General features: G+C 30.0%; 3 protein-coding genes across 3 annotated transcripts; 1 reads left to right on the top strand and 2 right to left on the bottom strand.

The window, feature by feature from the left end:
• Positions 1-806: 806 nt before the first annotated feature.
• On the bottom strand, positions 807-2,619 carry LOC126685979 (uncharacterized). Its single transcript, XM_050379982.1, has one exon. It carries the CDS (start codon positions 2,337-2,339, stop codon positions 906-908), a length of 1,434 nt encoding a protein of 477 aa, XP_050235939.1. The 5' UTR covers positions 2,340-2,619; the 3' UTR covers positions 807-905.
• A 3,641-nt stretch (positions 2,620-6,260) lies between these two features.
• LOC126685980 (uncharacterized) lies at positions 6,261-7,142 on the bottom strand. Its single transcript, XM_050379983.1, has one exon. It carries the CDS (start codon positions 6,873-6,875, stop codon positions 6,321-6,323), a length of 555 nt encoding a protein of 184 aa, XP_050235940.1. The 5' UTR covers positions 6,876-7,142; the 3' UTR covers positions 6,261-6,320.
• A 13,475-nt stretch (positions 7,143-20,617) lies between these two features.
• Positions 20,618-22,267, top strand: LOC126686927 (probable glutathione S-transferase). Its single transcript, XM_050381232.1, has 2 exons — positions 20,618-20,942; positions 21,782-22,267. The coding sequence occupies exons 1-2, from the start codon at positions 20,631-20,633 to the stop codon at positions 22,145-22,147; spliced, it is 678 nt and encodes a 225-aa protein (XP_050237189.1). The 5' UTR covers positions 20,618-20,630; the 3' UTR covers positions 22,148-22,267.

Genomic DNA, 22,267 nt, shown 5'->3' with positions numbered 1-22,267 from the left:
TATATTTTTAGTGATTTAAGCACGATATTTAAAAGTTGGCACATAACAATCCCATCTTTCATATATTGGCATTATCGGGTTGTTCCATTCATTAAAAACTGCAAAAGAAAAAAATAAACGGTATCATTTGGTGAAGGAATTTTCGGCCAAAAATACTAAAAATGAAAAGTAAGACCGTACAGTGCCAACTTCCAAATGTGTGCTTAAATTATTAAGACTTAATTCCTTAAAAAACCCTCACCTTGCATTTTTTTTTCATTTATACCCTGACCTTGTAAAAACACCATTTGTACCCAATTTTGAGTTTTTATGTTTCATCTCTATCCAAAAGTATTAAATTGTACTCTTTTCATTTGAAAAAAAGTTTAAAATAATCCTTCATTTTTAACTTATATACTAATTAGATATTAATGTTATTAATAGTACAAAAATATCATCTTCGAAAAAAAATTAAAAATAATAATAATTTTTTTTTATTTTTTTAAAAAATATTTCCGACAAAAAAATAAAATTAAAATAATAATTTTTTTTATTTTATAAAATTAAAAAAATTAATTAATTATTTGGATGTATTTGATTATTTTTTAAGTTTAAGGATTCATTTGCATTTTTTAAAATAAAAAAAAGTATGTTTTAAACTCTTTTCCAAATGAAAAAAGTACAATTTAATGCTTTTGGGTAGGGATGAAACATAAAAACCCAAAATTGGGTACAAATGGTGTTTTTACAAGGTCAGGGTATAAACGAAAAAAAAGTGCAAGGTGGGGTTTTTTTAAGGAATTAAGCCAATTATTAAAGGCGAAAAATTGAACTTTTATTTACAAATAACCGAGCAACTAAGTATTAGTGGCAGAACAATTAAACTTGAATAATGTAAGAACATTTAAACTATAATTGAATTGAAATTAATAGTGGCAAAAATCTTCCCTTTTGTTCACATCATTTGACATGCAAAGAAAAAGCCTTTCATAAGCAGCAGTCATTTTAGTAGCAGTGAATAATTCCAACCCTTTCTGCCTAGCAATTAGGCCTTTCTGTTCTAAAACTCCTCTGCCATTTTCAAAAACTCTATACAAAACATTCTTCAGCGAATCAACCGTTGGGGAAAACACATAACCGAGTTCTTCGCCGACGATTACAGAACCCGTAATACTAGCTACCCTAGTTGCCATCACAGGCTTACCACAAAGCATTGCTTCCAACAATGTATGATCTAACCCCTGAGCTCGTAGCGTCGGGTTTACAAAAATGTCGATCGCGTTGTAGAATCTCGCCAACTGAGATTGATCCAACGGACCCAAAACAAGTAAATTAGCTCCAAGATCTCTGTATCTAGCACCCCAAGGTCCATCTCCCGCAACCAAAACGACAACATTTTCACGAAACGTCTCGTTTTCCGTTAGTATTTGTTTCAATGCTTCAAACATTAAAGGGTGACCTTTATCCTTCACCAATCTCCCTGCCATACCCAAAACTAAAGATTTCCTGACACCGAATTTCTGAAGAAATTCGCGGCCTTTAATCGTGTCAGGTTTGAATATCGCCTCATCGACGCCATTCAGAATAACGTGAACGCGTTCTTCAGGAATCATATAAATTCGTTTCAGAATATCTCCAGCATGATCACTAGTAGCAACATGGTGAGCATAACTGGGAAAAAAATTAACCTCTTCAATAACCTTGTTAACTCGTTCTGTCAATGCATACGACGATTTTTCTTCAGGATTTCGTAAAATTTCCTGAATTATGTCCGTATGAATCGTTTCATACGCAATTCCATGCCAAGAAACCGCTAAATTGGTCAGATTCCGAGACCGGCCGTGCCATAGACCGACACTTTCAGTATGGACTACATCAAACGGTTTACCAGTCAAATTTTGTTTCTGAAATAACTTCCAAGCTATGGCTTGATCAAGATAACCTGCGGCCGTTGGTTTCGAGAGATGAAAATATAAGCTGCTGAAAGGGTATATCGGGAACGAAGAATTGGGCGGAGAAGTGGTGAAAATATGAAGCTCATGGCCTCTTTTTGCGAGGGAAAGATGGAGGGTCAAGGCGTGGCGTTCGAGACCTCCGGCGAGAGATTTGTGAGGCCATTTCTTGACAAAAACTGCAATCTTCAGAAGTTTTTGAGGCGGGGTTTGAGGAAAATTTAGATGGTTCCAAGCAGATGGGAAATAAAGGAGATTAATAGGTTGGTTTTGCTTTTGTATAATCAACTGAGTTTTGGAAAAACATGGTGAAGAATTAGATTGGAACCACAAGAGAAAATAAATGAATGTAAATGATAGTAAGAGTGTAATAATGAAGCAGAAACAACGGAAATTCAACTTACCCATTAATTTGGTTAGATCAAATTCTTGTATATAAGAAAATTTTCTTCGGAATAATTCCGAAGATCGTAGCTCGAACTTGATGTAGCGGAAGTAACAAGTAACCGATAGATCTATAATTAGTTTTGAATGAAGATGATGAACTGTTTTAGTGTTGCAATGACATTTAGTAGAGGTGAAGCAAATACCAATAACACTCTACTGAAGTTCATGACTTGCTTCAGTTTGATATTACATGAATTGTGGTTAAGCAATTGGATCATCCATTGACTTAGGAAGTAGTACAAGAATATAATATTTTATTGGATTGAAATTAGAAGTTCATAGTATATTAAAGGCAAGTTGATTCAGAAATTTAAAGCTCTTTTCAGATTATTAAAATTATATTATTAATTTAATTTTTGTTGTTTGTTTCAAATTTTTGTTCTTTTTTTTTATCATTAGTGATATTATTTAAATTTAATAAATATTGAGGAAAATTAATTTTATCTATGCATATTTTACCTTGTTTGGCACATATTATCATCATCTTTGAATATTGTCATATATAATTATTATTTTACTTTTGTTAAATATTTTCACGACTCATTATTTGGAGTTCCGTGACACAATGCTATACATATGTGTATATTAGAGGTGGCCCCGGAACCGCGGGGTCACGGTTCAAGAAAAAATGGAACCGGCACGTAGACGGTTCCGGTTCCAGATCCGGGTTATAGGCGGTTCAAAAAATTGAAAATAATATTAAAATTTAATCTTTAAAATGTATAATTTAAAAATAAAATAACATGTGAAGATAATATTGTAAAAAAGTAATGAAATAAAAAAATTATAAATATTATGTTAACCAAAAAAATTAATTAAAACAAATATAATATATATTTTATATATAGTATAATAAAATATATATAAATTAAAATAAATTAATTTTTTATCGACGAGTTCGACCCTTAAACCGCCGGTTCCGACCCAGAACCACCAATACACGGTTCAATTTTTTGGTACTGACCCGGAACCGGTATGTCCACGGTTCCAAACCGATTTTGATTCGATTCCAAATTTGACCGATTTCGGACCAAATTTAACTGGGCCGGTCTTAGACTGGTTCACGGGCTAATCCGGCCCATGGCCAGCTCTAAGTGTATACAATTAAATATACCTGGCTTTCATAATATCATGACACTGCAACTTCAAATAGATTATAAGCATGTCCACCAAATGTTGAAAAATTGGGATTATTTGTATATAAAATCTCAATTTTTGGCGTTCATAGCGATTTAAGCACAAATTTTAAAATTTGACAAAAAAATCTAATATTTTCTTTTGGCATTTTCTAGCACCAAAATATTTCTCTTCACAAAAGGATGTCATTGTGGTCATTTTAATGACTAAAAACGACATCAGATAATAATTTTGGAATGTACAATGCCAAAAAAAATTTAAAAGATTGAGTTATTTTATATCACAAATGAAAAGTTGAATTTTTATGTCAAATTTTAGACTTTTTACTTAAATTGCTATAAATGCAAAATGTTTAGACATTATACGCAAATAACTCAAAAAAAAAATGAAATACCATATAACAAAATTTTAAAATTTATAATATATTTAACAAACGAATTAAAATTGTGCATAGATATATTATTTTCTCAATTTCAAAATATACTATTTGGTTTGGTATCTACAACTCTAATTAGATCTTGATAAACAAACATAAAGCCAGCCAGCATCTTGAAACATGCAAATAATTACAATAAAGGAGACAAAAGTAACCATACCCCATGAAACCTGCAATTTAATATTGCAAATTCCACCAAATGAATCACCTAAACCAAATAAAAAAGAATAATTATACAACGCAACGGTTGCGCCACGTCATTCGTGCAACAAACCAATAAGGCGTTAGTCATGTGCAAATGTTTAATGATAAAAAAATAAGTAATAAATAAAGATTCCTTATCGCAAATGATTATTGGCTTGTTGTAAAAATGACGTGGCACATCCGTTGTGTGGGATAAACACTCAATATAAAATCAATCAAGACACAATTACTTCCACAATTTCAAGACTAAAGTAATTTTAAAATTGAAAGCGGATCACAAGATCAGTTATAGCACCAACTATTTAATATCTTTTGTGATCACTAAGGTCAAGTCAGAATATTTCAATTTATCACATCCAAACCTAATCTTCTGTAATTCATTTCGTAAAGGCCCGTTAAAGAAATACTTAACAAAACCAATCAGCTATAGTTCAAGTATAAATGCTATATTATACTATTAACATATAGTAAAAAAAAAATTGTGAGATGTTGCTGCTAGTCAAACGTTGTCTTAAATAATTGATAACAAAATTTACTGTAAAATACTATTATAACTTAACTAATAGCAATAATTTTTAAAATTGTTGTTGCGAAATGTTTTTTAATAGCAAAAAAAAAATTAGCTGCAATTTTTTTGTTATCAAATGCAGAATTTCTTGTAGCGAGCATATTGTTTTGTGCTAATTTTCCTAAATACATGTTTCGCCAAAATAATTACAACTTTACATTGCAAGTTTTGAATTTTATTTTTTTTGACTTTTTGCCCCTGTTTTGTTTTTTTTTTACCAAAATACCTTTTTCAGTTTTTCAATTTCGGTTTTCGGTTTTTTCGGTTCGGTCAACCAAACCGACCGAACCGACCGAAAGACCGGCATTTTTTTTATATAGTGTAAGATTAGCGTATATATAATGTTAATTTTTATTTTTTATAGATTTTTTTCCTGGAATTTTTTATTTTATTTTTTATAGTGTAACAGTAATGTATATATTGTGTTTTTATGGTGTTTATATAATGTAAAATTACTGTATAAGTAGTGTATAAGTGGTGTATAAGTAGTGTATAAGTAGTGTATAAGTAGTGTATAAGTAGTGTATTTATAGCATTTTTGTAGTGTTTTTTGTGGTTTAACCATGAAACACTGCAAAAAAATCATAAACACTGCAAATACACCATAAACACTGTAAATGCACCATAAATATACTAAAAACGGCAGAAATACACCATTACTACACCAAAAATACACTAAAACATAAAGATATTATCAAATTATTACAAATGCACTATAAATCAATATTTTCTTTACAAAATCAGTAGCAATAAACAAATTTATGAATAAAAGAAGATAAAATAAATAATTATATGAACAATACAACAATTTTATAAACAAAAAATTATAGATCTACAATAATTTATTTACAAAATATTTAAATCATTAAAAAACCTAAAAATTTACACAAATCTAAAAATGAGTCGAGAAATCCATAGCGCGAACGGAAAAGACGAACGGACTAGCGCGAACGGAAAAGACGAATGGAAAAACGACCGGAAACGACGAGAAATCCATCGGAAGTAGACGAACGGAAACGCGACCGGAAAGACGAACGGAAAAGTAATCAGAGGAGATAAACTGAAAATCAAATGAAAAAAAAGAAGAAAAGAAGAGAGAGAAGAGAGAGAGAAAAAAGGTGGTTATGTAAAAATTTAACCTAAAATAAGATAAGACTTCTTTATATAGTGGGTATTTTTGATAAATAAGTTAGCTTATTAGGTAATGTAGGATAAGAGGAAAAAATGGGTCAAAATGGTGACAGATATTTGGAAAATAATTCCTATTGTTTTTATATAATAAAAAAAATTACTCAAAAATAATAATAATCTTTCTATAAACTTATAAAACAATTGGATTAATCATAAAATATATTAAAATTTATAATGTATTTTGTAATTTTTAAATTTTAGCAATTTAAAATATGTGTTAATTTTTATAATTTGAAATACCAATCAAATTTTTTGATAAAAAAATAATAATATAAACACCAAAAACTACATCACATGAAGACATCCACATTGATATATAATTTTCTGGATAATTATTCGGTTTAAATTGTAAAAAACAATATAACCCATATTTAACCCTTATGATGATTTATTTACCAATAAAAATTTAACGAATAAAGGAATAAAGCATAAGAAAAACATAAATGAGTAAAGCCAAAGGAACTAATGTAACCAAAGGACCAATAGCAGCAAAAGTATAAAAACTTCCACAACTCAAAACCCCTAATTTCATCTGAACCAGTTGAACCAAAGCCATCATCAAAAACCCACATCCAAGAACCGAACCAAATCCAGAAACCAAAGTCCCTACTCTCAGCGCCACCATGTTCACATGCACCAAGCCACCGCCGCCCAACTCCGCCTCCGTCACCACAAAATCATCATCCTTATCTTCAATCTTTATAGCTTGCTTGATAGCCAAGGCAACGAGACTAGAGAACAGAAAAGCGCTAAAAGAATACACGTGGAAAGTTACCAAGTCTTCGGCCACGGCGGAACTAGCGAAACACGAAGGATCGCCGATCAGGGTGGTGGCCGGATCAGGAGCGGGGTAAGCAAGGCCAAGAAATAGACCTAAAGTGAATAAAGAATTGACGTTTACTATTCCGTCTAATGCCATTATGTGAATCTTTGTGGTGATTACTAAACTGTTACGTGGCATTTTTGGAAGGTTTGTGATCGGCGAGACGGTGGCGGAGGTGGCGGATGATGAAGAGGAAATAGAAATGGCATTTTGTGGTGTGTTTTTGGTTATTATTGGGAGTTTTTTTTGGAAAAATGACAGGAGAATTGAGCTGGAGATGGTGAAGATTGCAAGTTAGAGAGAGTATGGGGTGGTATTTAGGGTGGCGTGTCTTCACCGGCAAGGCAACTTTGTTTCATGTGAATTGTGTAAACGGAAGTGTTTTGAGTGAAGAAATGAACAAATAAGGAGGATTATTTTGGTTTACGATAGAGAACTATATGCCTGAATTTTCAAAAAAAGAAAATTCAAACTAAATTAAATTGATCGGTTTGATTAATATTGGGATTATTTTCCAAATATCTGTTTTGGATAAAGTATTTATACCATTTTAGTCCATCTTTTTCTCTTATACTACATTACCTAATAAGCTAATTTATTTATTAAAAATATCCACTATATAAAAAAGCCTTATCTTATTTTAGGTTAAAATTTTATATATCCACCTTTTTTTCTCTCTTTTCTCTCTGTTCTCTCTCTTCTTCTCTCTTCTTTTTTTTTCTTCTTTTTCATTTGATTTTCAGTTTATCTCCTCCGATTACTTTTCCTTTCGTCTTTTCCGTTCGTCTTTCCGGTCGCGCTTCCGTTCGTCTACTTCCGATGGATTTCTCGTCGTTTCCGGTCGTTTTGTCGTTCGTTTTTTACGTTCGCGCTAGTCCGTTCGTCTTTTCCGTTCGCGCTATGTATTTCTCGACTCGTTTTTAGATTTGTGTAATTTTTTAGGTTTTTTTTAATGATTTAAATATTTTGTAAATAAATTATTATAGATCTATAATTTTTGTTTATAAAATTATTCTATTATTCATATAATTATTTATTTTGTCTTCTCTTATTCATAGATTTGTTTATTGCTACTGATTTTATAAAGAAAATATTGATTTATGGTGCATTTGTAATAATTTTATAATATCTTTACGTTTTAGTGTATTTTTGGTGTATTAATGGTGTATTTCTGCCATTTTTTAATATATTTATGGTGCATTTACAATGTTTATGGTGTATTTGCAGTGTTTCATGGTTAAACTACAAAAAACACTACAAAATGCTCACTACTTATACACTATATATATATACTAATTTTACACTATATAAACACCATAAAAACACTATATATACACTACTGTTACACTATAAAAAATAAAATAAAAAATTCCAGAAAAAAAATCTATAAAAAATAAAAATTAACATTATATAAATGCTAATCTTACACTATATAAAAAAACTGCCGGTCGGTTCGATTGACCGAACCGAAAAAACCGAAAACCAAAATTGAAAACCGAGAAAGGTATTTATGAAATTAAAAAAAAAAGTATTTTTCGTAAATGAAAAAAATCAGAAAAAAAAAGTCAAAACTTGCAATGTAAAGTTATAAATAAAATGCCAAAACATGTATTTTGAAAATTACCACATTAATTTTTGGCTCTATTATTTTATTTAATTTATAGTAGAACTTAATTAAAAATATGTATGTGCAATTTCGAACCAAACCAAAAAAATTACTACCTTTTTTATATTAATAAACAAAACTAGACATAATTAGAATATTTTATTATTTCACAAAACCAAACTGGACATAAATTTTTATATTTTCAAAACTGATTGTACTAAAATTTAAATAATTATTTTTTAAAAATCAAATCGAATTGGTAATTTCTGTTAGTTTTTAGCTCGATTATTTTGGTTCAGTTTACATCACAGCTTAACAACTGAACCCAAAACATAATTTTTTTATAATACCAAACCGTATCGTTGAGATTAAAAATAATTGTGTCTTGTTTAAATTAAAAAAAACTAGTTTGGTCGATTTACTAAAATATTTTTTGTTTTTAAATTATTTTAATAGAGAATATTTTATTGGTTTTATCAGTTCAAATTTTGATAAGACTGGTGAAAATTGTTTTTATTTTTTCTTCTTTCGAACTGATCACATATCGATTTTCGATCAAACTAGTTGAACCGACAAATCTTTTAAATAATACAGATTATGTATTTCAATTTAAAATATTTAGAATTTAGAAGTTATTTTAAATTTTTAATTTTCAATATGTGAAAATAGGTTTAATTTAATTCAAATTCGAATCCAACATATTTTATAATCCAAATAACTCAAATTCAAATTTAGAGTTAAATTCATCTCTATCCGAACACACATTATTTAATTACTTACATTTTAACACACCCATTCTTTTAAAACTAAAAAAGAGCAAAAACTTCTTAAAAGATGTAATTATAACTTATGTAGTCATACGATCTAGCAAGCAGACTGAAGCAATAAAAAAATAGAATTTCCAATTGATTGAACTTGAATTCAACATATCAACCTATAATTCTTGATTAATAAAATATAGATTAAAAGATTACACTTATTTTTTCAGTAAAAGATTAGTCAAGGCATTATTTTAGCCTTCGCATCATTTTTTTTACTGCCAAAATAAAATCAAACTACAATATATATACATTATTTACAAATCAATCCGATATAAAAGAAACATAAAAGACCTCTAAAAATACCGCATTGTTGCCGATTCTGCAACCATTTTTCTAGACAGGTCCGGTCTAAGAACCGACTGCAAACGACAACTTTTGGAACCAGCCATACTTGCTGCTGGAACTGCAGAGGAGGTCGAGTTATGGGTCCGATTAAGCAGTAAAAATACCGCTTCAAATCGAAACAACTTTTCTCAACACAAAACGTAACAAAACCGATAAATATATCTACTATATAGTCATTGTAAATTGCCTTGTTATAAAAAGTTGGAGCTAAATCCCACCAACAAATAGAAGAAGAAAATGCACCACATTTCGCCAAAAGGTCCGCTACCGAATTACCTTCTCTATAAATATGCAAAATTATAAGTTGCATTAGGCAATCAAACCATTGATTAACTAATTAAAATCCAAGAAATAATTTTTGTCTAGCTGCAAAAAATATTTACAACAAATAAAGAATCAAATTCAAGTCACATATTAAACCAAGATTTAGTCCAAATAATTTGGACCAAATAAATTGCAGCACTTAATTTTTATGATGAAGTCATAGCTTGTTGTAACATTATGCTAATTCGGGGCAAAATTTAGTCTCGTCAATATTTTCAGCGACGATATCCAGCCCAAAATTCTTGATGACATTTGGTGTCGACAGCGTCTTTTCGACGGCATTGACACGAGAAGAAGCGGAACAAATAGGAGGCGAAATTCGTTTCGTCACCAAAGCAAGATTTTGTTTACTAGGACGAAGAAGAACGGACAACAAAAGTATTATAGAAGCCATGAAATGAATTTGCAAGTTCTGACATTTTTTTATGTTTACATATAGGGAAAACCATTGGCTAAAAATTTCAATTCTAATGTCTAACATATTTTTCGGCTTTTAATACTCCATCTTCTTATAATAAAAGCCATACTTTTTTTTGTAGGTGCCAAAATATAGATCAGTTTCATTTGAAGACTTTTACTAGCTAGTTTTAATTAGGGGGTCCCAATTAAGCTTAGTAGTAGTATTTTATTAGTGGGTCCCAATTAAGCTGGTAAATTAGACCAAGTTAAACCAGTCTGGTTTAAATTATATGGGTTTGCACAATAAATGAGTTAATTCATTTAAAACGGAAAAAAGCTGGTTAATCGTACCTTTAATGCCTGGTGACACGTTAATTGTACTAATGAGAGTGTGGGTTCGACCCACCTCTGCATCCAGATGATTTTCTAAAAACTAGTACTAACACTGTAATTAACTTCCACTAACCTCCGTTAACTGCTTCCTCCGTCCTATTTATTTTCACACATATTTAAAAAATAAAAAAATATACATTTTGCTCTTATTAATTTGTACTTTGAAATTATACGTATCATTAATTATCTTGCAAGTGTGTTTAATTATTAACATAAAACAAAGGGCAAATAAAAAAATTTAAATTAAAAAGGTACAATGGGATTTAAGAAATGAGACACAAAAAATGAATAATGGGACTTCCTAAATGGAACGGAGAAAGTATATATCAAATAAATATTTTTTATTAATATATGGCTCAAATATTTTCATATAAAATGCATTATCATCTAAATTTCTTATCTTTTGATTTTTTTTTATATTTTAATTTTTTAAAAATTGTCCGTTTTTCGACCGCCTTAAATTTATCTTTCATATTGTTTTATATTTTTTTTTTTGATAAATGATGAATTTATTAGCTCATCCACAAGAAGTGGAAGGCAAAAGCCGAAAAACTAGCTTGAAAAGAGAAAATCTAGCGATCTAAATACATCATTACCATCATAACTAAAACTCGGATTGTGATATTTGTAATGAATCACACCCTTGTTTATACAAAGAAAAACCAAATCCGTATAATTTGTTGTCTCGTGACGAAAAACTCTCTTATTTCTCGCTTTCCAAATTTCCCAAACACCGAAGAACCAAATAGTACCCCAAAGATTTCTATATCGTGAAGAAGCTAGAGACATCCATTGATAGTAGAAATTATCAATAACATCCGGAAAGACCCAACCACAAACATTTAATTTCCGAAGTAGAGTAACCCAAAACACCCGAGCTGTTACACAATGAAGGACAATGTGCATGGAAGATTCAATTTCTGAACAAAAAGAGCAACCTGCTGTTTCATTTTGAAGAAGACCCCTTATCCTCAAGAATTGGTTTGAAGCAATACGGTCTCTGTATACCAACCAAATGAAAAAAAGAATTCGAGGTGGTAAGCGTTGTTTCCAGAGAATGATGAGAAACTGATTCTCATGATGGACTGAAGTTGAAAGCCGAACAAAGTCTGCTGCTGTGTATTTATGTCCAGATTTAACCCAGAAAACTGTATCTTCAAGGTCCGCTTGTAATGTGCAGCTCTTCATCTGCTCAAGTAAGTCTGCCATGATTATTGCTTCACCAACGCGTAGCCTTCGTCGCCAATTAAATCTATCGATACTGACCGACGGCGCAGCTGCAAATTCAGAAATTATTCCCTCTTGATTTAAGGCCAATTTAAAAAGAGCTTCATGAGAGATTGATAGTGGCCGTGTATGATTTTGAATCCAAATATCTCTCCAAAACCTGATTGAGTTACCATTTCCAACTGAAAACTTAATATTGGACATGAAAAGGTTCCAGCTAGCAACATCGTTCACACAACTCGCACGTATTCCACGCCATAAAAAAGATAAATTTCGGTTATTTGGTTTAAGTAAATCATGCCAAGAGAGAAGGCCGGAGCTCACACTAATAACCGAAAACCATAGAGAATTCCTATCACAAGTCATCAATCTCCAAATCCATTTGTAAAGAAGACTACGATTTCTTAAACGTAAAGAGGGTATATTGAGACCACCTAAACTGGTAGGAAGACATACTGTATTCCAAGCCACCTTGCAAATACCTCTGGAGCCCGAGCTGCCCTTCCAAAGAAATTGCCTCATGTGAGTTTCCATTGCTTCAATAACACTAACCGGGACAACAAAGCTGCACATAGAATATACAGGCAAGCTACAGAGAACGGATTTAATAAGGACCAATCTACCTGCGGGGGACAAAAGATTTCCCTTCCAATGAGCAAGATGATTCGAAAAATTCTGAATCAAAGATGAGAAATGGTTACGTGAGAGAGACCTCTTGGCAAGTGGCATACCGAGATAATTGATAGGAAGGGTCTCAATTTTGCAATGCAAAATAGAGGCAGCAGCTTGAAGGTCTTCATTCTGTACATTAAGACCAATTAGAGAGCTTTTATGGTAATTGATACTCAGTCCAGATATCAGCTCAAAGCAACGAAGGATTCTATGTAAGTTTATCACCATATCCAAGTCGTTAGGCAAGAATAACAAAGTGTCGTCAGCGAACTGAAGTAAAGAAACATACTCATGGTAACCTCCAATATTAATACCTTCAATCAAACCTAGGTCTTTAGCCTTGTCAATAAGACATTTAAAACCCTCTGTTGCGATAACAAAAAGCAAAGGCGATATAGGGTCGCCTTGTCTTACACCCCTTTCCATGAAGAAATTATCTGTAGGACAGCCGTTAATTAGAACCGATAGCTGAGAGGAGTTTAAAATTGAAGAAACCCATTGAATCCACTTGGTGTCAAAATTCATCATTTCAAGAACTTTCAAAATATAAGGCCAGGAGACTCTGTCAAAAGCCTTTTGGAAATCTAACTTCAACATCAAAGTTTCTTTCTTACGACGAGAGCAGAGGTGAATGATTTCAGTCGCAATAGAATGGCAATCATGAATGTTTCGGCCTTTTATGAAGCCGAATTGGTTCTCAGATATGATCGAAGGAAGAATAGGTGTTAGGCGATTGGCAAGAGTCTTAGCTAAAATCTTGAGAACTCCATTAATGAGACTGATAGGCCGAAAATCCTTTATGTTGCTTGCCCCTTTGGTTTTCGGTATTAGAATCAAGAATGCCGTGTTAAGACCGGGTGGAAAATTTCCGGAGCTATGAAACTCGCAGAACAGCTGCAAAAAATCTTCCTTTAAAAACTGCCAGGCATGTTTATAAAAAAACATGTTAAACCCGTCTGGTCCCGGTGCTTTATTGTCATCACAATCCATCAAAGCCAAATGGATTTCGTTCATGCCAAAAACCCCGCTTAATTCAGCTGCTTGAACTGGTAACAGAGACTTGAAGTGAAGGGAATTCAGACTAAAGGAAATAGGAGATTCACTTTTGTAGAGAGAATGGTAAAAATAGCTAGCATGCTCTCTGATATCAGCTGGAGTATTATAAAGAACATTCTCTACAGTAATTTCAGAAATATGATTATTCTTAGCATGCAGAGTCGCAGCCGTGTGAAAGAAAGAAGTGTTTTTGTCGCCCAGTAGACCCCAATTCATACGAGATTTCTGCAACCAAAGAGATTCTATATCCTGCGTAATCCCAAGAAGATCAGCCCGGAGAGAAGAGAGGGAGTGCATTTCCGTTTCAGATAGCAACCGTGTATCAGTTATCGCTTCTAAAACAGTAATTGAATTTTGAATCGAAGCAGCCTTAGTATTCAGATTCCCATAAACTGATTTGTTCCATGAGCTAATCAGTTTTCTTAGTTCACGTAGCTTGATAAGAAGAGATGAATGGCAACAAACCGAGTTCCAAGAAGTATCTATGAAGTCCTTAAAGCTTGGATGCTTCCACCATGCGTTTATAGACCGGAAAGGTTTGGGACCCCAGTTTAAATGAGCTGCTGTAGAAAAGTGAAGTGGAACATGGTCGGAATATGAGCGAGCTAAGGATTTTAGGTGAAGATTTGGCCATTTAGTAAGTACTGATGTAGAGACGAAGCATCTATCAATTTTTGATTTGGAAGACTGATTTTGCCATGTAAAGAAACGACCATGTAACGGAACCTCCACCAGATTAGCATTATTAATAAAAGCAGAAAAATCAATCATGGAAGTAGAAAAGCTAGAGCAGTTAACCCTTTCTGAAGGATCCAAGACGTCGTTGAAATCACCCGAAATAAAACAAAGTCTATCGCAAATTAATTCTGGAACAATTTCAGCCCAGACTATCACTCTGTCTTCATGACGATTAGGAGCATATATAAGAACAAATCTGATAGGTTTAGAAAACCAGTCAAAGTCTAAAGAGATCCAACTCCTCGATTTTTGAACTCTAGAAGGAGAAATCATACTCTTTTTCCAAATACATAAAAGACCTCCGGAGGCACCAATAGAATTAGAAAAGCAATAATCAAAATCGATATCTGGCCACAATCTACGAATCATATAATCGTCCACAAACTCTTTTTTTGTTTCAACAAGACCCACAAGAGATAAATTGAGAGTTGAAACAAACGATTTAATCGATCTCTGCTTGCGAAAATGAGTGATCCCGCCTCGGCAGTTCCAAGTAATGAAATTAAATGTATCAGACATAAAAAAGTTAAAAATAACCTTGATTAGCAGAGACTTACTGACAAGTCTGATGCTCCTTGATGATTTTCTGAGTGAGAAGCTCTACAATTTCCTTCTCTAGTTCCTCAGCAAATAGGCCCAATTTTACTCCAACTTCAAATGTCTTTTTTGCTTCTTCTGTGTATGCTATTGATTGTAAATCAATAGGAGGATCAACTGGTCGATTGACTGTTACTGGACTAATGCTAGGTACAAATTTCCTTCTTTGAGTGATATATGACTTGTCTGGTGGTGGAAGATGTTCTTTGTTCGTTTATGCTATTGTTTTATATTGTTCCCATTTATAATTTCACCATAAAAAATCCAAAACATCAGGTAATATGAAGAATATATTTAAATCTTTTCCCAACAAATGACTACAATTGAAATTGAAAATTTTGAAACTTTTTTAGTATTTGGATCATAAACGAACAAAGTCAAAAATGAAGTATTTCTAATGATTAAGTCCAAATTTTTTTTATCAAAGTTAATTTAATATTTTTATATTTTTCTGTATCAAATTAATTTGTATTTGTATATAATTATATATAATATAGAATATATAATATATAATCATTTAATAGGTTTAATAGATCATTTTAACTCACACCCATTTCATAAAAACTAAAATAAAACAAAACTACATGAAAAGAATGGAAGTTGCAAATGTCCTGACTGAACTTGAATTCAACATCAACCTAATTTTTTCTTGATTAATAAAACATAAAAATAAAAAGTTACATTTTATTAAATGGATCCTCAAGCTTTACACATAAAAAAAATAATTAATTTCTACACATATAGTAAGATTATGATAATTCGATACAGAACTTAGGCTCGTCAATATCTTCATCCAGCACATATTTCTTGGTGACATTTGGTGACGGCATCTTTTTGATGGCATTGGAACGAGAAGAAGCGAAATAAGTCGGAGACGGAATTAATGCCGTCGCCAAAGAAAGATTCTGTTTATTAGGACGAAGAAGAACAGACAATAGAAGTATTAGAGAAGCCATGAGATGACAGAAATCGGAAGTTCTGATGCATTTTGTAGTGTTTACATATAGCAAAAACCATGGGCTGGAAAATTTATAAATGCTGCCGTTCAAAGTTGTGTGGTGAAATTTGAGAATTTATACATTAATGCTCTGATAAATCTTCGTAAGTTTTTACTAGTTCTAGATAAATTGCTTTATTTTGCCATTATTGAGCAGTTTTCGCCGTACATTTATTTATCTATTTGCAGACTTTTAAGTTAAAATTTTGAAAATTTGAAAATTACAAGTGAGTCCTCCAAGCCAGTTTAGTATTGTTTATGTTTATTAGCTTAACCTACAAAATGCTATTTTTTGTATTAATGCATTGATTTTATTTTTTCAGTTCTCAGTTTGTTTTAGAATCATAAAATGTACTTAATGACATTATTCTGTAGACATCTTTCATTCTCACTTCCCCTTTATGGGTGATTATAAATCACTATAAATGTCCCAATTAATATTTATTTTAAATATATGTGAACAACATATAAAAAGTATAGAATACACAGTATTTCCTTAAATTTAGCCAGATTTCTTGTTTTTTTATTCAAGTTTTTGTTATGATCTTTACTCAGCTTGTTCTTTATTTTTTATCAAGTTTGGTTCTAAAATTTGACTTTTAAATTTAACTAATTATTCAGTTTTTTACTTTTTAATTTTTCTTGTTTCATTACTGTAACCGTTTTCTTTTAACACTAAATTTTAAACTTTGGAAACATTTCATATAACTAAATTTTTGGATTTATCCAAGTTTCATTAAGTTTCATCTTTATAAAAAACATTCCTTCTTTACTTTTTCCTCTCTTACCTATCAAAGATTCAATCCTTCCTTTTTAAAAAATGTTACTAACTTATAATTAAACTTGCATTTAATTTTTAATCTCCTGATTACTTGCTTTTTTTGGATTAATTCTATAAGTGGGTCTTATTTTGATTACAAGACCGTTTCTTTTTCTTTGATCTTTAAATTTCTAAATATGAATTCTTCAAAATCTAATTTTTTTAGTTTAAATTTCCTTTAATAAATCTATAACAGTATGTTAGTGAAGAATGATTATTTTTGCTTTTTCTTGAAACAATTATGTGGTTATTATGCTTGTTATTATCACTATTTTATGAAAAAATTGAAATTATTACTATTATCATGCTTGCTATTATAACTATTATCACTATTTCTTTTCAATCCTAAATTATTTTTCCGTTATTTTTAAAACAATAATTAAACTTAAGTTGTTTTAACTTAGATTATCAAATTTTATATAAAGATAAATTTGGCGTGGTTGTGATAAATTTTGTATAAAGATAAATTTGGCGTGATCATATATCATTTCTTGGCACTTTCTCTTTAAAGCATCTTAAATGGTCTTCTTTATTTTAAAGAGTATTTTAAAATAAATAAAAAATAAAAAATGTTTAATACTTCTCAAATTTAAATGATTGTAGTTTTTATAATTTAAAATAAATAATTAAAAAAGAAATGACAAAAATAATATTTTGTAATTTTTTTTAAAAAGAAATAGAAATTTATTTTAACCGTTTAAACTTGGAGAACTAAAATAAAAAATTCATTGAAATTTTAATTTATATTTTATTTTTTTAATAAAGAGTATTTATAAAGAGTACACAATAGATGCTTTTAAAGAGTGAAGTTTATATATTTGGCAATATTTTAAACTTGGATGGAATATGAAGTTATTCAAGACCGTGGGACATCAAAACGGTCACCTCTCTCATTTACACAGATAAGTATTTTTCTATTTTTTTTCTATTCAATTTCAATTATAAGTTGATAATTAATATTTGTGTAGTATTGGTTTCATGGTTATTGAATTTTTTTTTAAAAAAAACTTTTGTGCATATTATACATTTATTAACTTTGTCCTTTTGAATCTTTTAGATAGCAAACATTAAACAAAATAAGTTTAATAACATATCTATTTTGAAGGTTATAACTTTTGGGTTAGATGTGGTTCTTAAAGCCAAATTTAAAATTTTCACTCGGCAATTTCATTTAATACAAATTAACTTAATTAAAATATATATTTATCTCTTCTTTTTAAAAAATAAATTTGTCATAGCGTGCTTTTCATCAACTATATTATTCAAGTACATTATTTCAATTTTTTATTAGTCCTTTTTCTAAAACTAATTAATATTTTCATCAACTTTTGATATATATTTTAAATAAATATTGAGATATTTGATCGTTTAGTAATGTTTTCATATTCAGTTTATCTAGTATGGCGATAATATACAAAATATAATTTTTATGGCCGTTTCTATAGTTACTTTGTGTTTATTTATATTATCTACTTCACTATTAGATGAATGTCATTACTATTCATCTAATTGTGATAAGTGGATAAAATAATATTTATTAAAAAAACACAAAGTAACTATAGACCTATTTTAATGGCAAATTATTTGTTTTATTATTTTTTGCTTCGATTTGACTTTTTCAATTGTGGTAAAGGCACGATGGTTCCTTGGCGGTGGATGCACTAGGACTACAACAGCAATGGAGGAGTTGTTGATTTCAAACATCTGAAGTAGTTTTAGTTGATATATTTGATCTAGTTTCGATTTTCGAAATTTAGATTTTAATTGGGTGACCCATTCGGTGGCTAAAAAGCCCTTGTGTATGACTGCTTTGCAGTTCTCATCATTTTATTTTGGAATAGCTTACTCATTAGTGTTGAGGAGTTATTTCCTATTTGTATATATATCTTTCTTCATTTAATGAAGTTCAATCTTTGACAAAAAAAAAAAAAAAAATTTATTTACAATGTTCTGAGATGCATTTTGCGGCTTAAATGCTCCATTGTCTTCTTATAAAAGCCTTATTTTTATTTTTGTCGGTACCAAAAAATTAAACAAAAAAGGCTAATAATCCGCCATGGCCTCTGACTTTAGAGGTACCTTACGTTAAATCCCATGATCTAAAAAAACCTGCCGTAAACCCCCTAAACTTTACCTAATAATCAGCTAAACCCCTTTTCGCATAAATTGACCAAAATACCCTTCAAATTTGTAAATAAATACAAACAAACCAGACAACTTCAATCTAACCACACTTAAAACCGATCCAATCAAATCAAACCAAACAAATCTAATCAAACCTAAATAATTATTTATTTATTTTTTAAAATATAATGAGTTATTATTTGGATAATTTTTTTTGCGGCAATGGACGGTGGTGGCCGGAAAAAACCGGCGGCGACGGGTGGAAGTTTTCGGTTGGATGGTTTGAGTTAATTGAGTTGATTGGTGATTTAAGTATGATTTGGATGGTTTATGTCTGATTTGATTAGATGAATGACTTTAGATTTGGTTAGATTAGGTTGGTTTGGTTTTTGTTATTGACTTAGGGGTATTTTAGGTATTTTTGAGAAAATAAAGGGCTTGGGGCGGTTTTTTGGGGCGGTTTTAGGATAAAAGGGGTTTAGCTGATCATTAGGTAAAGTTTAGGGGGTTTACAGCAGGTTTTTTTAGATCAGGAGATTTAACGTAAGATACCCCTAAAATCAGGGGCCATGGCGGATTATTAGCCAACAAAAAAGTTAGGATTTAATTTATTATGTAAAAATTAAATATGCCAAAATTTAAAAATATTATATATTAAATACTAAAAACATGCGAAAGTTGGTGATTTTTGGTGCATATAAATCTATTTTATGTTATTCTAAATTTATATTTTTATCATAAAAAGGTTTCAAATATGAAACAATATAAAGAGTATAATTAAATATTTTTCATTCCAATCTAAATAAATAACTATAATTAAATCTGAAAATTAAAATATAGATTAAAATTAAAAAAATTAAAATTAAAATTATATACTATGAAAAATCTCATAAAGATGAGATACTTTTAGATGATCAATTGAAATGTCAGTGTAGAATATTACAATTAAAGACTGCTTTACGAGCTAGATAAGAAGCACTTAAATCGATACTGAAATAAAAATAATAGCCTTCACATGCAATATTCAACAGTGGCTCTGGTATTTAAATTCAAGAGTTTGCAGCCACCTTAAAGGAAAGATGGATAATTACCCGTATTTATTTTGTTATTCAAACTCTTTTGCTACATTTATAATTATCTTTTACATATTTAATTGTAATATATTATTTTAAAATATTTTGGCTTCCTCCTGCATATTTTTAGGCTTAATTATTAAAAAATATTTTATCTTTTTAATTTTTATTCATTTATGCTATTAATTTTCAAAATCGCCAAATTTAAATATTTTTCATTTTTTATTTTTAATTATAATCATTTATTTAAATTCGAATGAAAAAATATTTAAATATGTCATTTATGCTTGAAAGTTTTGATGGTTAAAAGATAATTAGAATAATATGAAGTAATATGAAGGTATGCACGATTTCTACTCTAATTTGAATAAATGATTTTAATTAAAATTAAAAAATAAATTAAAATTAACAATTGCAAAAATTCAGTCATTAAAAAAAATCAAAAAAAAAACATAGTATCTTTAAGCTTAAATTTTGTATTATACTGAGAAATCCAGTTCTGAAGCTTACCTAAAAAAAAGTCCATAAAGCTAATGTATAATTCTAAAATCATCAGATAAGTCCAGAAACTAGAGTCAAATTCAAAACGTAAGCATTTGAAATTAATTAATTATATAATATTTAATTCTCTGGATTTGCCTATATAAAAACAATATATCTGCAATATTCATAGAGTAATATAGGAAAATTAGAAGCAAGAAATGGAAAAAGAAGTGAAGCTAATAGGGAGTTGGGCTAGCCAATTTAGTTGCAGAGTAGAAATAGCTCTGAAATTAAAAGGTATAGATTATCAATTTATACAAGAAGATCTCTCCAACAAGAGTGATTTATTACTCAAATATAACCCGGTTCATAAAAAAATTCCTGTTCTTGCTCACAATGGTAAACCCATTGCAGAATCACTGGTTATTCTTGAATACATCGACGAAACCTGGCCGGATCATCCCGTCTTACCTAACCACCCTTACGATAGAGCCATAGCTCGTTTTTGGGCTAAATTCATCGACGAAAAGGTAAAATTACTTTTTTTTTTCTCTTTGCGGATTTAAAACATGAGAGATACTAAATTTTTATATTGTGTTTCAACTTCTTAATATATAACTTTAGTTTACATATCCAAGTAGTATTAAACCAATTATTTTTATTTTAAGTCTAAAGACTATTCAAATTTAAATTTTTTAGCTCGTTAAAAATTACAATTTTTTATATAATTTTATAAATTTATCCCAATTTTATTATAATTATATTTAAATTTCTATTTATATAGGAAATAATTTTGTGGAAATACACATAGATTTTTTATAGGTAAATCTAAAGACACGTCTAACACAAAACATATAATAAAAATTTAAAAATATGTTTTTTTATGAATATTCAAAAATATGTTACTCATCATTCTAAATTATAACACAATTGCTATAGATCTAAAACATAGTTAAAAATTTCCAAAAACTAAAATAATAGGTTGTAATCAATGCAAAAGTTTGGATGTAAATAGTCTTTAAACCTTTACTTGATTATTTATTTTAAAAATATTACAATATACTTTAAATGTCAAAATAAGTTCATGTGACATAATTAGTGACAATATTTTTTTGAAAAAATATATTGTTACATAAAGAGTTGGCGACTGACATAGGGAGTACGTGGGTCGCTGTATTAGATGGAAAAAATACGAGATGATATCTCTTGAAATAAAAATGAAATATTGGGTAGTATTTTAATACATATTAAAATTCTAGTACTAAATTAAAACATGGAGTACACATTTGGTATGGGTTGGACTTTTAATCCCTCTCTTTTCCTCATTGGCTTTTGTATTAAGAGTTTGGTGCTGACAAAATAAATGCAGCTAGCTCAAACAATTTACAAGGTTGGAGTGGCTATTTGTAAGGGAGAAGAAAAAGAAGAACCAATTCAAGAATTATACGAGAGTTTGAAGTTGCTAGAAAACGAGCTAAAAGGAAAAGAATTCTTTGGAGGTGACAAAATTGGATATTTGGACATTGTGGCAATTGTTATTGCACATACGTATCAGTTGATGTTTCATGAAATTCTGCAAATAGAGTTTACTCCAGGAGAAAAATTTCCCGTTTTGAACAAATGGCTCGAAAAGCTTCGTCAAATCGATGTGATCAAAGAATGTCTACCGCCGAAAGACAAGCATATTGCTCATATGAAAATCCGCTTTGAAACTATAAAATCTACGCTCAAATAAAATAGAATGTCTTATTCTCCAGCTTGTATTACATATTGTAATATTTGCTTTACTTTGTTGTTTTCGTAAGTTGAGGTGCTAAGTTGGATAATTGATAAATTTTTGGGTTGTGTGTTTGAA

The sequence above is a fragment of the Mercurialis annua genome, linkage group LG6 (assembly GCF_937616625.2).
Source record: "Mercurialis annua linkage group LG6, ddMerAnnu1.2, whole genome shotgun sequence".
NCBI lineage: Eukaryota > Viridiplantae > Streptophyta > Magnoliopsida > Malpighiales > Euphorbiaceae > Mercurialis > Mercurialis annua.
The sequence above is the reverse complement of the archived record's forward strand: the minus strand, read 5'-3'. Positions and strand labels throughout refer to the sequence as shown.

Bases quoted from the DNA above. Each gene is read 5' to 3' on its own strand.
- LOC126685979 (XM_050379982.1), bottom strand. From the start codon at position 2,339: ATGGGTAAGTTGAATTTCCGTTGTTTCTGCTTCATTATTACACTCTTA.
- LOC126685980 (XM_050379983.1), bottom strand. From the start codon at position 6,875: ATGCCACGTAACAGTTTAGTAATCACCACAAAGATTCACATAATGGCA.
- LOC126686927 (XM_050381232.1), top strand. From the start codon at position 20,631: ATGGAAAAAGAAGTGAAGCTAATAGGGAGTTGGGCTAGCCAATTTAGT. The intron at 20,943-21,781 runs GTAAAATTACTT...AAATAAATGCAG, and splicing joins CTAAATTCATCGACGAAAAG to CTAGCTCAAACAATTTACAA.